Source organism: Balaenoptera borealis, assembly GCF_965194805.1.
Source record: "Balaenoptera borealis genome assembly, chromosome: 12".
Lineage (NCBI taxonomy): Eukaryota > Metazoa > Chordata > Mammalia > Artiodactyla > Balaenopteridae > Balaenoptera > Balaenoptera borealis.
In genome coordinates this window covers 40,237,209-40,256,080 of record NC_138869.1, presented here as the reverse complement: position 1 = coordinate 40,256,080, position 18,872 = coordinate 40,237,209, and the positions used below count along the sequence as shown (strand labels likewise).

The following is an 18,872-nucleotide window of genomic DNA, read 5'->3' as shown; positions in this document are numbered from 1 at the left end:
CACAAGCTTCCTCTTCACCACATTTCTTCATATTAACAACTGACTGATTTAAAAATTTTATCATTTGGATTTATTCCAACATGGAAAGGAACAGCATAGCCTCTGTGACATAAACACACATACTCTGTTTTTGAATAAATTACAGGGTCTGTCACCTACTGGCTGCTGTGACATGGGTAAATTACTTGACCTCTTATGCCTTAGGTTCATCATCTGTAAAATGAAGATATTGTGCCCATCAGATGGGGCTGTTAGGAAGCTTAAATGACACAATTCATGCTACATACACAGAATAATGCCTGACTCAGAAGAAAAATAAAAGATAATTCTGACTAATGAAAATAAGAAACATAATTTACGGAGAACCTAGCAGATACTGAGCACAGCACTGGTGTTTTAAATACAAAAGCTCTAAAACACATAAAAGCTGAGGAAACTGCAGAACACCCCCCAAATTTTCTACTGCATCTCCCTGAGAATATCTGAAACTTCAACCTTAAGGAAAAAAAAATCTCCTTTAGACTGTCCAAAATAATTTAATGTTTTGATCTTTATGATTTCTAATGTGGTACTGAAATGGACTTCCTGGAAAATCCTTAAGAATGAGAGAGGTCCCACATATATGTTGGGTGGGGGGCACCTGAAGGAATGGAAGCTATGAAAAAGAAAGCCCTGAGATTAAGAATACATTTTATTTCAGGAATGGGTTCTGTTCTAGTTATTCATCTAAAAAGTTCTTAGCATGACATGATTTGGCCATGCAATATTAAAATAAATATATGAGACTAAAAAAGTAACTCATACATAGAGAGAACACTGGGGACTTACGAATTCTAATGACAATAATAATAACAAATTTAAGTTAATTCCCACATTGACTTCCACTGACATTTCTTCTTTTAAAATTAATGTCTCTATGATTCCCAGACATACTGGTAAAATGTAAAAAATATCATGTTTTTTCCCAAGCTCCTTTTCTCTTACAAACACTGTAAGGACACTAAAATGGATATTTTTTCTAGGACACTAAAAATTCATTTTTTCCAGTTTTTACATTAACAATTTAAAAACTTTATTTTTCTTCTTTATATAAAAAGTGCATTTGTTGGAAATAATTCAAACATTAGAGTATGTAAAATTTAAAATTGATTGTCAGCAATTAGAGAAGAAAAAGAAATAAAAGGAATACAAATTGGAAAAGAAGAAGTAAAACTGTCACTGTTTGCGGATGAGAATAGAGAATCCTAAAACTGCCACCAGAAAACTGCTAGAGCTAATTAATGAATATGGTAAAGTTACAGGATACAAAATTAATGCACAGAAATCTCTTGCATTCCTATACACTAATGATGAAAAATCTGAAAGAGAAATTATGGAAACACTCCCATTTACCATTGCAACAAAAAGAATAAAATACCTAGGAATAAACCTACCTAGGGAGACAAAAGACCTGTATGCAGAAAACTATAAGACACTGATGAAAGAAATTAAAGATGATACCAACAGATGGAGAGATATACCATGTTCTTGGATTGGAAGAATCAACATTGTGAAAATGAGTATACTACCCAAAGCAATCTACAGATTCAATGCAATCCCTATCAAATTACCAATGGCATTTTTTACGGAACTAGAACAAATCATCTTAAAATTTGTATGGAGACACAAAAGACCCCGAATAGCCAAAGCAGTCTTGAGGGAAAAAAACGGAGCTGGAGGAATCAGACTCCCTGACTTCAGACTATACTACAAAGCTACAGTAATCAAGACAATATGGTACTGGCACAAAAACAGAAACATAGATCAATGGAACAAGATAGAAAGCCCAGAGATAAACCCACACACCTATGGTCAACTAATCTATGACAAAGGAGGCAAAGATATACAATGGAGAAAAGACAGTCTCTTCAATAAGTGGTGCTGGGAAAACTGGACAGCTACATGTAAAAGAATGAAATTAGAATACTCCCTAACACCATACACAAAAATAAACTCAAAATGGATTCGAGACCTAAATGTAAGACTGGACACTATAAAACTCTTAGAGGAAAACATAGGAAGAACACTCTTTGACATAAATCACAGCAAGATCTTTTTTGATCCACCTCCTAGAGTAATGGAAATAAAAACAAAAATAAACAAATGGGACCTAATGAAACTTCAAAGCTTTTGCACAGCAAAGGAAACCATAAACAAGACGAAAAGACAACCCTCAGAATGGGAGAAAATATTTGCAAACGAATCAACGGACAAAGGATTAATCTCCAAAATATATAAACAGCTCATTCAGCTCAATATTAAAGAAACAAACACCCCAATCCAAAAATGGGCAGAAGACCTAAACAGACATTTCTCCAAAGAAGACATACAGACGGCCACGAAGCACATGAAAAGATGCTCAACATCACTAATTATTAGAGAAATGCAAATCAAAACTACAATGAGGTATCACCTCACTCCTGTTAGAATGGGCATCATCAGAAAATCTACAAACAACAAATGCTGGAGAGGGTGTGGAGAAAAGGGAACCCTCTTGCACTGTTGGTGGGAATGTAAATTGATACAGCCACTATGGAGAACAATATGGAGGTTCCTTAAAAAACTGAAAATAGAATTACCATATGACCCAGCAATCCCACTACTGGGCATATACCCAGAGAAAACAGTAATTCAAAAAGACACATGCACCCGAATGTTCATTGCAGCACTATTTACAATAGCCAGGTCATGGAAGCAACCTAAATGCCCATCAACAGACGAATGGATAAAGAAGTTGTGGTACATATATACAATGGAATATTACTCAGCCATAAAAAGGAACGAAATTGAGTCATTTGTTGAGACGTGGATGGATCTAGAGACTGTCATACAGAGTGAAGTAAGTCAGAAAGAGAAAAACAAATATCGTATATTAACGCATGTATGTGGAACCTAGAAAAATGGTACAGATGAGCCAGTTTGCAGGGCAGAGGTTGAGACACAGATGTAGAGAACGGACATACGTACACCAAGGGGGGAAAACTGCGATGGGGTGGGTATGGTGTTGTGCTGAATTGGGTGATTGGGATTGACATGTATACACTGATGTGTATAAAATTGATGCCTAATAAGAACCTGCAGTATAAAAAAACAAACAAACAACTAATACTAAACTTTCATTGGGTTATTTGTATGGAAATATGTTAATATAAATGTTTCAGACATTACATGAAATTTCTAAGAATCTTATATGTTCTGGTATAATGTTATAAGTCATAATCCTAGTTATTACCTTAAAATGTATATCTCAGAAATAACTAATTTTCTTGTCAACTGCATTATTATGAACTTTCATCAAATTTTTAACTGTGGTCATTTTTAAGTCTTTTGTCATTTACAGACAGTTCTGTGTGTACTCTGATGCTTTTGCAAATATGTTCCTATAAAAGGGTTTCATCTTTAAGAAATTCATGGAAAAGACTCTGACAAGTACAGGTTTCTGGTAACTGACTACTGCTGAACTGAATGAATAAGCATTTTCAGAACTCTAATGAAAAACTGATGAACTCATAAAAGTGCTAACAAAAGATCAAGAGGAAAAAAAAAATTTAATTACATGGGACTGAGTGAACTGATGTGGATGAGTATAATTTTTGTGACTTTCTGTCTGAATTAAAAAAAAAAAATCCAACAAGGACTCAGAGGCAAAGAATATACAAATCAATTTTCACTGCAAAGTAAAGGAGCTGTTACAGTGGAGGATTACTGGACTGAATGTCAATATTATGACATAGTATGAGTGTGTTTCATGTTTGGTAATTGCAATCATTGTTGCTTTTGTTGTGGTCATCCATGTACAATGCTTGGTGTCAGTCTATTTATCTCTTGTAAAAATAAAATACAGTGTGTGTGTGTGAAAAAAAAAAACAAAAAACAAGTCTTCTGTGATCTAACCCTAGAGATAATCATCCAGTTTAGTTTATAGTTTTCCATGTTTTTTACACATACATATATGTAAACATACATTTTGATTTTTCTGAGTAATGATGGAACCACATCCCATTCTGCAACCTGTTAATTCCTTTTGCTGGCTGCAGTTTGCATTATATGAATGGATGTATAACAATTTAATTCCCATTCACAGGCATTTGGGTTTGGCCTAGGGTTTTGCTTTTACAAACAACACTGATGTCACCCTTTGGCGTACCTAGTTGAGTACTATGTTGGAACACATTCCCTGCCATCAAACAGCAGGGTCAAAGGGAATGCCACTGATGGGAGATGAGAGTGTGTTACCCCACACTGACGCCAGGCTGCATGTATTATCAGGCTTCAGACTTCTTGCCAATTTGCTGGGCATTTTAAAAGCTATTAGATTAATACATTTTCTTACATTTTTGAATGACCTTCTATAAATGATCTACTTGGTCCTTTGCCCATTTTTCCAGTATTATTTTTTCCCTAGACTTCAAACAGCTTTGTACATTAGAAACAGCAGTCCTTAGACTGTTTCATTAAACTAATTGATATTGTCAATTGTATCAAGAAAATGATCTATTTTTTTTCTTTTATGGCTACTGGGTTTTATATCATGTATATAAAAGGATCCATTTCAAGCTTATAAATGAATAAAAGATTACAGGTAAATAGTAGTAAATGTACTTATGTTAGCAACTTATGTTTCTTTTTTAATGTTTATATCTTACTTATTTTGGAATATGAAATGAGGTAGAGTTCAGGTGGTTTTTTTTTCTTCTTTTTTCAAATGGCTACCAGTTTTTCCAATATCATTTGATTCCATCCTCTCTTGCTGATTTGAAATACTACCTTTATACAAACTCTCAGTTATAAAATAAAAGAATCACAGGTATGAAATGTACAGTGTGGGGAATAATTACATAGTATCTCTGTATGGTGACAAATGATGACTAGACTCACCATGGTGATCATTTTGAAATGTATAGAAATATTGAACCATTATGTTGTATACCAGGAACTAACAGTATTGTAGGTCAATTATACTTCAAAAACACAAACTCAGAAAAAGAGATCAGATTTGTGGTTACCAGAGGCAGGGGATAGGGGGAAAGGGGGATTGGATGAAGGTGGTCAAAAAGTACAAACTTCTAGTTATAAGATAAATATGTATTAAGTATGTAATGTACAACATGATAAATATAATTAACACTGCTGTACGCTATATAGGAAAGATGTTAAGAGAGAGAGTAAATTCTAACAGTACTCATCACAAGGAAAAAAAATTTTTTTTTCTATTTCTTTAATGTTGTATCTATATTGAGATGGTGGATGTTCACCAAACTTACTGTGGTCATCATTTCATGATGCAGGTAAGTCAAATCATTATGCTGTACACCTTAAACTTATACAGTGCTATATGTCAATTATATCTCAATAAAACTAGAAGAAAAAAAAGGCGATTGTGGGACAAAAGGGAAAGTATGAATCAAGTCTCTAGATTAGTAAATAGTATTAACGTTAATTTTCTGGTTTAGATCCTTGTACCATGCTTTACAAGGTGTTAACATTAGCAGAAGCTGAATGAAGAATATAAGGAATGTCTTTGTACTATCTTTGTTAAGCACCTGGCACATTTGTTAAGTCTAAAATCATTTCAAAATTAAAGTTAAAATATATAAAACTAGGGACTTCCCTGGTGGCACAGTGGTTAAGAACCTGCCTGCCAATGCAGGGGACACGGGTTCAATCCCTGGTCCAGGAAGATCCCACATGCCAGAGAGCAACTAAACCCGTGCACCACAACTACTGAGCCTGCTCTAGAGCCTGCAAGCCACAACTACTGAGCCCGTGTGCCAACTACTGGAGCCCACATGCCTAGAGCCTGTGCTCTTTAACAAGAGAAGCCACTGCAACGAGAAGCCTGCACACCACAACGAAGGGTAGCCCCCGCTTGCCGCAACTAGAGAGAAAGCCTGCGTGCAGCAACGAAGACCCGACACAGCCAAAAAATAAATTACTTAAAAAAAAAAAAAAAAAAAAAAAATATATATATATATATACACACATATATATATAAAAACTAAAATGAATGAATGAGTATCTTTATATTCTGGATTTAGTTGTGAAGAGCCTATTCCCTCCACTGACCAACCCTGAGCTAATATCTTAATATTTTTTTTAATGTATTTTTGTAAAATGTAATACTATTTGGCAGGGTAAAGCACTCTTGACTACTCTTTCAGTTTTTCTTTTTCTGGTGCCTGTCATGTATTTATTCTTTCCTAAGAATGCTAGAATTAAAAAAAAAAAAAAAAAAAAGAATGCTAGAATAATTTTGTCAAGTTCCAAAACAACTTATTCAAGTCTTTAATGTCCTGCAGTAGACTATTTTTCTTCCCCTAGGTTCCATATATTCCTTTTAAGATAATTTCTTAATGTATGTTTTTTGTTCATATGAATTGGATATTTTCTTCCATATGATTTTTCTAACAGTTGTTAAAGTGTGTTCAACATTTTCATTTTACTTTCAAAAGTCTTATGAATTATTGTTCTGTTTATATAAGAAAGCTAATGACATGTATATAGATTTTGAAATTTATACTTGTTGAACTGTTTTCAAAAACTTTTCAGTTAATTTCTCCCCATTATCCACAAAAAAATAATTTTGCCTCTTACTGTCAATATTTTTACGACTTTTGTTTGTCTAACTACATTGGCTACTCTCAGAAAAATATAGATAATGGTACAGAAAGCACCTCTGTCACGTGTATAACATTAAAAGGAATTTTACTCTAGGCTTGAGATACGAAGACAATTTTTAAAAATCACTTTGAGGAAATATGCATCTGAAGACTTCAATCAAGATGGGTACTATACCTTATCAGATAATTTCTCCTTTTATCTACTAATTATAATGACGTGTATTACTGAATTTTCCTAATTTTGAACAATCCTTGCATTCCTAGAATGAACTCCCCCCTACTTGGTCATGTTGTTCTCAAACAACTAACTTGATTTCACTTGTAACAATACATTTTTCCCAAGTATTTTTTGTATCAGTATTCATAAAGTGAGACTGAACTGCAGTTTTCTGTTTTTACTTTGTCAGACTTTGGAATCAAGATTATTCCGGCTTGGTAAAACAAACTGGGAAGTTTTCTTTGCTCTCCATGCTCTGCAATAATTTTTTTTTCTTTTGGCCACACCACACGGCATGCGGGATCTTAGTTCCCCAATCAGGGATCAAACCCATGCCCCCTGCAGTAGAAGCGCGGTGTCTTAACCACTGGACCGCCAGGGAAGTCCTTCAATAATTTAAAGGGTTAAAAGAATTTACCTATGGAATTATCTGACCTGAGTACTCTTTGAAGTGAGCTCTTTGACATTAAAAAAATTTCTTCACGTTGTTGTCCACTTACATGTGTTATCCCTACTTGATTCCACTTTACTAATTTGTATTACCCTAGAAAATTATTCACTTCATTCAGGTTTTTTAAATTATTTTTTTTGGTTTTGTTTTATTTATTTATTTTTTGGCCACACCATGCAACTTGTGGGATCTTAGTTCCCTGACCAGGGATCTAACCCAGGCCCTTGGCAGTGAAAGTGTGGAGTCCTAACCACTGGACTGCCAGGGAATTCCCTCATTCAAGTTTTCAGATTTATTAACAGAAATGTACAAGTCTTTAAATTTCCTCTATATTTTGTATGTTGAGCTTAATTCCCTTCTTTTTCCTTTATTAGGATAGTTGGTAGTTTATCTCATTGAACTTGTCGAAGTCTCCTTTTTAATTCTGCTGCTCTGTTTATTTATTCATTCATTTATTTATTTATTTATTTATGGCTGTGTTGGGTCTTCGTTGCTGCACGTGGGCTTTCTCTAGTTGCAGCGAGTGGGGGCTACTCTTCATTGCCATGCACAGGCTCCTCATTACTGTTGCTTCTCTTGTTGCGGAGCACAGGCTCTAGGTGCGCGGGCCTCAGCAGTTGCAGCACACGGGCTCAGCAGTTGTGGCTCGCGGGATCTAGAGCACAGGCTCAGTAGTTGTGGTATACGGGCTTAGTTGCTCTGCAGCATGTGAGATCTTCCCGGACCAGGGCTCAAACCTGTGACCCCTGCATTGGCAGGCAGATTCTTAACCACTGAGCCACCAGGGAAGCCCTGCTGCTCTGTTTTTTTTAATTATTAATTTCTTTCTTTCCTTTATAATTCCTTCTATTAGGCTGTTTTTTTTTTTAATTTAATTTTTTTTTTTTTTTTTGGCTGTATTGGGTCTTTGTTGCTGCATACGGGCTTTAGTTGCGGTGAGCAGGGGCTACTCTTCGTTGTGGAGCAGAGGCTCTAGGCACGCAGGCTTCAGTAGCTGTGGCACATGGGCTCAGTAGTTGTGGCGCACAGGCTTAGCTGCTCCGCGGCATGTGGGATCTTCCCGGACCAGGGATCGAACCCATGTCCCCGGCAATAGCAGGCGGACTCTTAACCATTGCGCCACCAGGGAAGTCCCTAGGCTAAGGTTTTATATTGTTGCTCTTTTTCTAATTCTGAATTTGAGTACTTTGTTCATTTATTTTTGAGACCAGGTATTCTGAAATGTAAAATTCTTTTCTATGTGGCTATTATCTACATACCTTTTCCAAGTTAAAACTGTCTTCAGTTCGACTGTCCTCTGAGTTGTCTGTGTTCTTCTCATCATCCCCTTTATCTGCATTTGCAAATACAGAGGCCACTCGGACCACAGGCAAGGGCACATCTCGAGGGACAAATCTAACTGAGCTGATAGGCATGGTCCATAGTTTAATTTTCTTAAAAGATTTGGTTTTGGCAGAATACCGTGATTCACAGACAAAAACATCCTCATCTCGAAAGTTTTCTGGGCATAATTTAAAGTATTCCTGGTGGATATAAGAATAAAATCAATTAGGTGAATTTTCTGAAAACCAATCAACCAAAAAACAAATAAAATCACCAAACAAGCAAAGAAATAAAAGCTAAAGTATTAAGACTTTTTGACAGTGAACAACAAATGGTAAATGGCTAGAGATCCAGGAGTATTTCCTTATACTGAATGGCCTTACCACATACTGTTTAGCTTATTTAGCTTACCAACTGCTCCTTTGACAGTATATTAGTATTTCATACAGCTATAATGTTCCTTAAAGCTGTGGGCATGTGCCTATACTACACAGACAAACAAAAAGTGCACCTTATTACCTAAAACCACACTAACAATTTATAATGATCCTTCAGAAAATGTCACCCTTAAAAATTTATCTGCCGGTATAAAAAAATTTAAGCTAACTGCATATAGCTATATAGTGTAGGCAGCAAATGGTCTTTCACCATCATGTTCAGGTTAATTTCTCCCCAAATCTTTACAGAAGCTAGAGACACAGCTTAAAAAAAAATTCAACAGTTTAAAACAGAGCTATCAGTTTTGTAAAGATCAATTTTTTGTGTTTGTAAATTTTATTCCCATGGAATAATTTATTGTTTTGGGACTAATGAGTTTCTTACCTTAACAAACATGACCACACATTTTCCTAGAATTTTACTAACAGGAACTTTATTGTAATAGTCACTCTTAAAAACTTCTTTTTCTAGAAATTTTCGTGTAGCCAAATGGAATGTTTCATTTGGCCGATAAAACCAACAGCCATACAACCATTTTTCACCTCAAAAACAAAGAGAGAGAGAGAGAGAATTACCATTAACAAAAATAACATATTCTTTGTAAAATGAGCAAATACTACATCCATTCTGCCATGGCCTAAACCTAGCAATGTGCTTTTAGGCCACGGTTCCTTAATACAATTATCTTAGAAGAAACAATACTTTAAAATAATGAAATGTAATGAGGCCTAAAAAATACTACTTTCCCCCTCCTATTAAAAGATGTATAATAAATAGAATAAGGAAGGTGATGAGACCTACTCTACTCTGCTGGGTCAGGACACACCTAAAGCTGTGTGCTTTTATAAGGATGTAATATATACTAAAGGACATATTTAGCTCTTGGGTGAAGGAATACAAAGGTATTTTACATGATGAACAGCTGAAACAATTGGATTCCCTGGATCACACTTCTGCTTGCTTTTGGTTTCATTAACTCCTATTCATTCTCTATGTCTCAAGTTAAAGGCAATTGTTCTAGGAAGCCTTTTTGGCATCAAATTATAAGCTAAGGCACATGTCTGTCTATAACAATTTCTTCTTTATTTGTGATTTTTACCAGAGTGGTTTTGCCAGGGGCAAAACACAGGCCTTTTGTTCTTCTCAATCTCTGCCATCCTACAGAGTTTGGCTCACGGTATGTTTTTAAAAAATATCAGTTGAATGACTGAATCTCAACTAGACTTCAAAAAGTTGTATTTCTTTCGACTCAGCTGTGCCACTGCCCAACAGTGCTTGAGCCTATGTTTCTCATATAGTGGGTACTTAATTGCATTTACTGACAGTGTAGAACTATTGTTGGAAGACATAAAATGTCTGAGTTACAATTTCCTTCCCTGAGAACCAAGGAGGAGTACAATAGTCACATCTCACCAATCTGCCCTCCAATTTAAAACGAACTTACCAGCAGAATCTTCCCACAGTCTCTCAATACAGACTATATGTGGTTGTAGATTGGCCTCTGCAGGCTCCACATAGACGTAATCTCCAACATGGTACATACTGTTCTTAAAGCTGCAGTCCTGGCTGTATGTGCGATGTAAGCCTGAGAGGCCTGCAGCTCCAGAGGAATCTTCACTCTTTTCAGCTTCTTAGGTAAAAAAGAGAAAAATGTTCTCATGAAAGGGATGCTGGAACAGATGCAAGATTCAAACAACACATACTAATACATTTACTTCTTTTCTAGATACTCAAAGGCAGGATTCAGGACAAACAGTATGACATCTACATTCCCAATAGCCTCTACTCAAAATTGTCTTTTTGAATTACAACCAACTGCCATTAATTTAAATAAATACATAAATAAAGCATCTACAGAATAAAAATAATCACCTTAATAATATATGCTCACTAGAGTCATTCTGGATGATACAAACATATAAAGAAGAAAACAGGTCACTTGTAAATCATGTAATCCTAGAGATAATCTCATATGTACTTTCTCTCCATCCTAACACATCTGGAATTTTTTCCTCTGACAGTTATTACATGGTTATGTCACAATGAATGGAATCATAGAATTGAGGAGATATGGAATATGTATTTCATACAATATACTGTAAACTATATATGCATACACTTAATGTATCATGAACATTTCCCGAGATTAAATGCTTTTCAACAAGATTTCTATTTTTGTTAAACAAAACTTTAAAAAAAAAATTATTTATTTATTTATTTATTTGGCTGTGTCAGGTCTTAGTTGCGGCACGTGGGATCTTTAGTTGCAGCAAAAGTTGCAGCATGTGGGATCCTTTAGTTGCAGCATGCAGAACTGTTAGTTGGGGCATCTTTTTAGTTGCAGCATGCGGAATCTTTAGTTGTGGCATGTGGGACCTTTAGTTGCGACACGTGAACTCTTAGTTGCGGCATGTGGGATCTAGTTCTCTGACTAGGGATTGAACCCAGGCTCCCTGCATTCAGAGTGCAGAGTCTTAGCCACTGGACCTGGACCACGTAAGTCCCTAAACAAAACTTTTTAATGGCTCCCATATAAGCCATTATCTGCAAACACCGTAGGTTTTTTTCAGGAAAAAGCTTTGCCCGCTTCTTTGATTACTTCCTTAAGATAATTTTCCATAAATGGAAGAGCTGGAAATAAGCATGTTAAACGTTTTTAAAATGCATATTCCAAACTGACCCCCAAAAGTCTATACCAACTTAAGTCCTTCACTCTTTGGCTACAAGGTGGGGGGGGGGGTCTGTTTCTCCATTCCCTCTCCAATACTGGTATTATAATTTTTTTTTAAAGTTTTGCCATTTTTGGTAGAAAATGTTATCTAGCAGTTGACTAATCAAATGAATCCCTGTGACATAGGAAGCATATTCACAAGGTTCTTGAGAATTTTATACCAACCGGAACACTGTCAACAGGCCTGAAACGGACAGAGTACAAAATGAAAGAAGGCTGTTAAACCCCCCAAATTCTAGAGACAGGAAACAGGCTGATAAAACAACTCAGCTGCAAACATGTGTTACCTTTCATGAAAAAAGATGATTCAGAGGGCAAAGTGTGGAGCCACAGAGAACTAATTCCATGCCCTGAAGCCTAATGGAGTCTGCCTGCCCGGATCTTGAAACTGCTTGGAATTGATGACTCTTTTTTTTCTTTCCATTTCTCCCTTTTTGAAAGGGAATGTCCCTGTTATCCTATGCATGTTCCATCACTATATTGTAGGAGCAGAGAACTTGTTTTTTCACTTTCACAGGTTCACAGATGAAGAGAAATTGTGTCTCAGGATGGATCATACCCAGAGCCTCACCCATACACCTAGTTTAGACGATTTAAATAATGAGATTTGGGACTTTTGAGTTGATGGTATTTAGATTAGATTTTGGTAGCCGGTAGAGGGGTTGTTACAGTAACAAGTACCTAAAAAAATATGAAAGTGACTCTGCAATTGAATAGGCAGAGACTGGAAGAATTGTGAGGAACACGACAGAAAAAGCCTAGGTTGCCTTGAATAGACTGTGAGTAGAGAAATGGACATTAAAGACTTGCCATTGAAGGCTCAGAAGAAACTGAAGAAAATGTTACTAGAAAGTGGAGGAAAGGGGTCCTTGTTATATAGTGGAAGAAGGCCTAGCAGAACTGTGTTCTGCAGTTATGTGGATTCTAGGCCACCTGAGCTGATCTTTTAGATATCTTTTTCTTTGTTTATTTGTTGTCGTTCTATTTCCTTGGAGATTTCTTCAACTTTATCTTCTAATCCTTCTCTGTTTCCCTTCTGCTATCTTTAAAACAATTTTTTAAGTGAATAAATTTGATATATAACATTGTGTAAATTTTTAAAAATATTTATTTATTTAGGCTGTGCTGGGTCTTAGTTGAGGCACATGGATATTCGTTGCGGCATGTGGACTTCTTAGTTGTGGCATGCAGGCAGGATCTAGTTCCCTGACCAGGGATCGAACCCGGGCCCCCTGCATTGGGGGTGTGGAGTCTTACCCACTGGACCACCAGGGAAGTGCCACATTGTGTAAATCTAAGGTGTACAACATGTTACTTTGATCTATTTATATAGTGTTGCCATTGCAGCAGTTTACCACACTACATAACTATAGGACAATATTGTTGTCTATATCTACTGTACTCTGCATTAGATCTCTATAGCTTATTTACTACTCTTTGCAAGTTTGTTCTGTTAAACAACATCAATCTTATCCCCCAACCCCACTCTGCTATCATTTTTTTTTTAAAAGCTTGAGATATAATTAATACACCATACAATTCACCTATTTAAAGTGCACAGTTCGGCACTTCCATAGTGGTGAAGTGGTTAAGAACGCGCCTGCCAATGCAGGGGACAGAGGTTCAATCCTTGGTCCGGGAAGATCCCACATGCCACGGAGCAACTAAGCCCGTGTGCCACAACTACTGAGCCCGTGGGTCACAACTACTGAAGCCCGTGTGCCTAGAGCCCGTGCCCCACAACAAAGAGAATCCCTCGTGATGAGAAGCCCACATACCACAAAGAAGAGTAGCCCCCGCTCGCCGCAACCAGAGAAAGCCCGTGTGCAGCAACAAAGACCCAACACAGCCAAAAATTAATTAATTAATTAATTATTTTAAAAGTGCACAATGCAATGGTTTTTGGTATACTACATTAATTTTAAAAAATTGTGGTAAGATATATATCACATAAAATTCACCATTTTTGGACGATTTTTAAAAAATAAATTTATTTTTATTTTTATTTATTTTTGGCTGTGTTGGGTCTTTGTTGCTGCATGTGGGCTTTCTCTAGTTGCAGCGAGCAGGGGCTACTCTTTGTTGCAGCGCGCGGGTTTCTCGTTGTGGTGGCTTCTCTTGTTGTGGAGCATGGGCTCTAGGCACGTGGGTTTCAGTAGTTGTGGCACACGGGCTTAGTTGCTCCGCGGCATGTGGGATCTTCACTGACCAGGGATCGAACCTGTGTCCCCTGCACTGGCAGGCGGATTCTTAACCACTGCGCCATCAGGGAAGCCCTGGACGATTTTTAAGTGTATAGTTCAGTGGCATTAATTATACTCACAATGTTGTGTAACCATAACCACTATTTCCAAAACCTTTTCTTTACTCCAAACAGAAACTCTGTAACCATTAAATAAAAATAACTCCTTATCTTTCTTCTCCACAGCTTGGTAACCTTTAATCTACTTTGTCTCTCTATGAATTTGGTATTCTAGGTACCTCATATAAGTGAAATCACACAGCATCTGTCCTTTTGTGTCTGGCTTATTTCAGATAGCATAATGTTTTCAAGGTTCATCCACCTCGTAGTATGTGTCAGAACTTCTTTACTTTTTATGGCTGAATAATATTCCACTGTATGTAAATACTGCATTTTGTTTATCCATTCATCTGTGATGGATACTTGGGTTGTTTCTGTCTTTTGGCTATTATGAATAATGCTGCTATGAACATTGGTATACAAGTATCTGCTTAAGTCCCTGGTTTCAGTTCTTTTGGATATATACCTAGGAGCAGAACTAATTGATCATATAGTAATTAAATGTTTAGCTTTTAAACAAATTGCCAAACTGTTTTCCATAGTGGCTGCACCATTTTACATTCCCACCAGCAATTTATGAGGGTTCCAATTTCTCCACATGGTCACCAACACTTGTATCTTTTTTTTTTTTTTTTTATAACAGTTATCCTAAAGGGTGTGAAGTGGTATCTCACGGTAATTTTCATTTTCATTCCCCTAATGACTAATGACGTTGAACATTAATTTTCATGTGCTTATGGCCATTTCTATAATTTCTTTGAGGATATATCTATTCAAATCTTTTGCCCACTTTTGAATTGTGTTGTTTGGTTGTTGTTGAATTGTAGGAGTCCTTTGTATATTCTGGATACTAGACCGTTATCAGATATAATGATTTGTGAATATTTTCTTTAACTCTGTGGGTTTACCATATTTTTAATTTCCAATAAATTTTCTGTTCTGCAAATGTTCATTTTTTATGGCTTTCTGTTCTTGTTTTATGGATGCAGTAGCTTGCCATCTCTCTGAAGGTCCAGTTAGTTGGTTTTTTAAAAAAATTTTCTCCTGCTGCCTTCATTTTTTTTGTTTCTTCCAAGGTTCATTTTTCTTTTTGTTTTGCTCTCTATCTTAACATCTTAGAGAGTTTTCCCTTAAATATTTGGTCCCATTTAAATAAATATCTGCTTCTATTTAAAAGTAAAACACTTTAGGGACTTCCCTGGTGGTCCACTGGTTAAGATGCTGTGCTTCCAGTGCAGGGGGCGTGGGTCTGACCCTGGTCTGGGAACTAAGATCCCACATGCTGTGTGGTGCAGCCAAGAAAAAAAAAAAAGAAACAAAAGTAAAAATGCTTTAAAAAGCTGACTGGAAGCTCTTCATGCATACATAGAGCTGGATGGATTTCATTGAGGACCAGATGTTATCTTCAGATCCCCACTGCCTGGTCCATTTCTCAAGAGAAGAATCTTCTGTCTCAAAATTAAAAACCCGGGACTTTCCTGGTGGCACAGTGGTTAAGAATCTGCCTGCCAATGCAGGGGACACGGGTTCGAGCCCTGGTCTGGGAAGATCCCACATGCCGTGGAGCAACTAAGCCTGTGTGCCACAACTACTGAGCCTGCGCTCTAGAGCCTGCAGGCCACAGCTACTGAGCCCACGTGCTGCTACTGAAGCCCGCACACCTAGAGCCCATGCTCTGCAACAAGAAAAACTACCGCAATGAGAAGCCCATGCACAGCAGCAAAGAGTAGCCCCCACCTGCCGCAACTAGAGAAAGCCCGCGCGCAACAACAAGACCCAACACAGCCAAAAATTAAAAAAAAAGGAACAAACTTGGTATGATTTCAATCCTTTAAAATTTTTTAAACTTTTATGACCCAGCACATGGTCCATTCTAGACAATGTTCCATGTACACTCTTCAAGAATGTGTATTCTGTAGTCATTGGGTATAGTGTTTTACACGTCAGTCAAGTCAAGCTGGTTGACAGTCCTTGTCCTAGAGCTCAGGTTGCTATAAGAACACCCACCATAAACAGGGTGGTTTAAACAACAAACATCCATTTCTCACAGTTCTGGAGGCAGATTTGGTGTCTGGTGAGGGTCCACTTCCTGGTTCATAAACAGTTGTCTTCTCACTCTTCATCCCCTTACAATGGCACCAATTCCACTGTAGTGGCTCCACTCCCATGACTGCATCCAAACCTAATTACATCCTAAAGGCCCCATCTCCAGATACCAACATACGGGAGGCTACAACGTACAAATTTTGGTGGGAGACACAACATTCAGTCTATAGCAATCTCATTAAAGTCATACTTTTGCCGATTTTTGGTCTAGTTAGTCTGTCATTTGCTGAGAAAGGTGTATTGAGACTATAACCATTGAACTATTTCTCTTCAATTCTGTCAGTTTTTGCTTCATGTATTTTGGGGCTCCACTGTTAGGTGCATACACATTTATAAGTATTATACGTTCTTGACCCTTTTAACATTATAAAATGTCCCCCTTCAACTCTAGGAATATTTCTTAAAGTCTATTTGTCTGATTAATATAGCCACTCCAACTCACTATGGTTACTATTTGCATGGTATATCTTTTCCCTTCATTTTCCTTTCAACCTATTTGTGTCCAAATCTAAATGAGTCTCTTATAGACAGTATACAGTTGGATCTTACTTTTTAAATTCAGTCTGATAACCAATGCATTTTGAATGGAGTGTTCAGTCTATTCACAGTATGTAATTACTGATATGACTGAATTCAAGTCTGCCATTTTGCTTTTTTTTTGGTCTTATTTTTTTTTGTTCCTTTTTTCCTCCTTTACTGCCCTCTTTTGTGTTAAGCAAGTATTTCTGGCGTATCATTTTAATTCCTGTGTTGACTTTTTCTATTTATTACTGGTATTACAATATGCATCTTTAACATGTCACCATCTATTTCAGGTTAACAGTGACTTAGTTTCATTCAATATTGCAACTTTGCTCCAATACGGCTCCATTCCTTTGTGCTAGTTGTGTCACATATATACTTCCATAAACGTTATAAAGCTAACAATAGTGTTATTATTCCTTTAATCAATCTAATGTTTTTAAAGAAATTAAGTGAAAAAGATACAGACATAGTCTTTTATATTTACCCACATATTTACCATTTCCAATACTCTTCAGTCCTTCTTACAGATGTGAGTTACTACCTGGTGGTATTTTCTTTTGGCCTGAAGCTCGTCCTTCAGTATTTCTTACAGGGAAGATCTACCAGCACTGAACTCTCTCAATTTTTGTTAATCTGGGAATGAGTTATTTCAGCTTCACTCTTGAAAGACAGGTTCGTTCACTGGATACACAATTATTGGTTCAGTTTTCTTCCCCTTTTAGCATTCTGAATATCATTCTACTGCTTTCTGGCCTCCATTATTTCTTATGAGTCATTATCATATTATTGTTTTTTTGGACATGATGAGTCATTTTTCTGCTTTTAAGACTTTCTTTCAGCAGTTTGATTATGACATACCTAGATGTGATTCCCTTTGTGTTTTCTTACATGTTCTTGGAGCTGTAGGTTAATGTTTTACATCAAATTTGAGAAGTTTTCAGCCATTATGTCTTCAAATATTTTTCTTTCCCTTTCTCTCCTCTGAGATTCCCATTATAAGTATACTAGGACACATGGCATGAGGGGTTGCTGTAAGTCTGCATAGCTAAAGCTCAACCAATGATTTAGGTGAAGACTGTATTCAAGCACCTCAAACCTGTAAGGATCCACCCTCTGCTGAACAATCTGCATGTGGCTTGGGGGATGCAAAGTTGTGACCAACTTTCAAGAATCCCTCGCATTTTGCTTTTCATCAGTATCTCGCATCTCCCCTGTACATGTGTAGTTTTCCAGTCAGCCAAGAATGTGTGGAGAGCTTATCTTAGCCCTTCTATGGTAATTTTCAGGATATTCCTCAACCCCAACTGTTACTTGGGGCAAGTGAAGCTACAGGTTTACCCTGTTCATTCCTGCATCAACTGCTTTCGTTGGAAAAAACACAGGACCCCCCTCCCCCTTTCCTGGTCCAACACACACACACACACATACACACACAGTCTCACCATCCTAAATGAGTACATTCCTTCTGGCAAAAAGCTGCTGGTTTCTGCAGCTAGCCCTGTACTGGTAAAATCACTATTCTCACCAACCAGGTTCTTTTCTTTTCTTTTTTGCATATGCCATTGCTTATGAGAATTTGCTTCAAACCAACTTACTTTGTTCTCTTGCCTAAGGAAAAAAAACTCTAAGGAGGAGATCTGATGCTAAAGACTAATACGACTCTTGGAAAGTTATATATTCTAGGTATTTATGTGAATTCTTTTTCAGAAATGATTAAATTTCTAATAAAAGTTCCTACTTTCAAATATTTCTAAATTCTGGCAAGTGACTCAAAGTAACATTTTTAGGTTGTTACAATTAAAATAAAAATTTCCTCCTAGTTATGTGGTTCAACCAAAATATCATCTACTTGGGGACTTCCCTGGTGGTCCAGTGCTTAAGAATCCGCCTTCCAATGCAGGGGACACGGGTTCGATCTCTGGTCGGGGAACTAAGATCCCACGTGCTGTGGGGCAACTAAGCCTGCATGCAGCAGCTACAGACCCCACATGCTCTGGAGCCTGCGTACCCCAACTAGAGAAAAGCCCGCGCACCGCAACGAAAGATCCTGCGTACCGCAACTAAGACCCGACGCAGCCATAAATAAATAAATAAATAATTTAAAACAAGAACAAAGCATA

General features: G+C 37.0%; 1 protein-coding gene across 27 annotated transcripts in view; it reads right to left on the bottom strand.

Moving 5' to 3' along the window:
* The window catches only part of PBRM1 (polybromo 1), a 113,053-nt gene that overhangs the window by 29,791 nt on the left and 64,390 nt on the right, over positions 1-18,872 (bottom strand). For all 27 annotated transcript variants that reach the window (XM_082348099.1, XM_082348109.1, XM_082348100.1 and 24 more), the window contains 3 exons: positions 10,533-10,718; positions 9,473-9,630; positions 8,587-8,850 (listed from right to left, as the gene is read on the bottom strand). In XM_082348099.1, the coding sequence (XP_082204225.1) occupies positions 8,587-8,850; positions 9,473-9,630; positions 10,533-10,718 (608 nt within the window). The remainder of the gene's footprint in view (positions 1-8,586; positions 8,851-9,472; positions 9,631-10,532; positions 10,719-18,872) is intronic.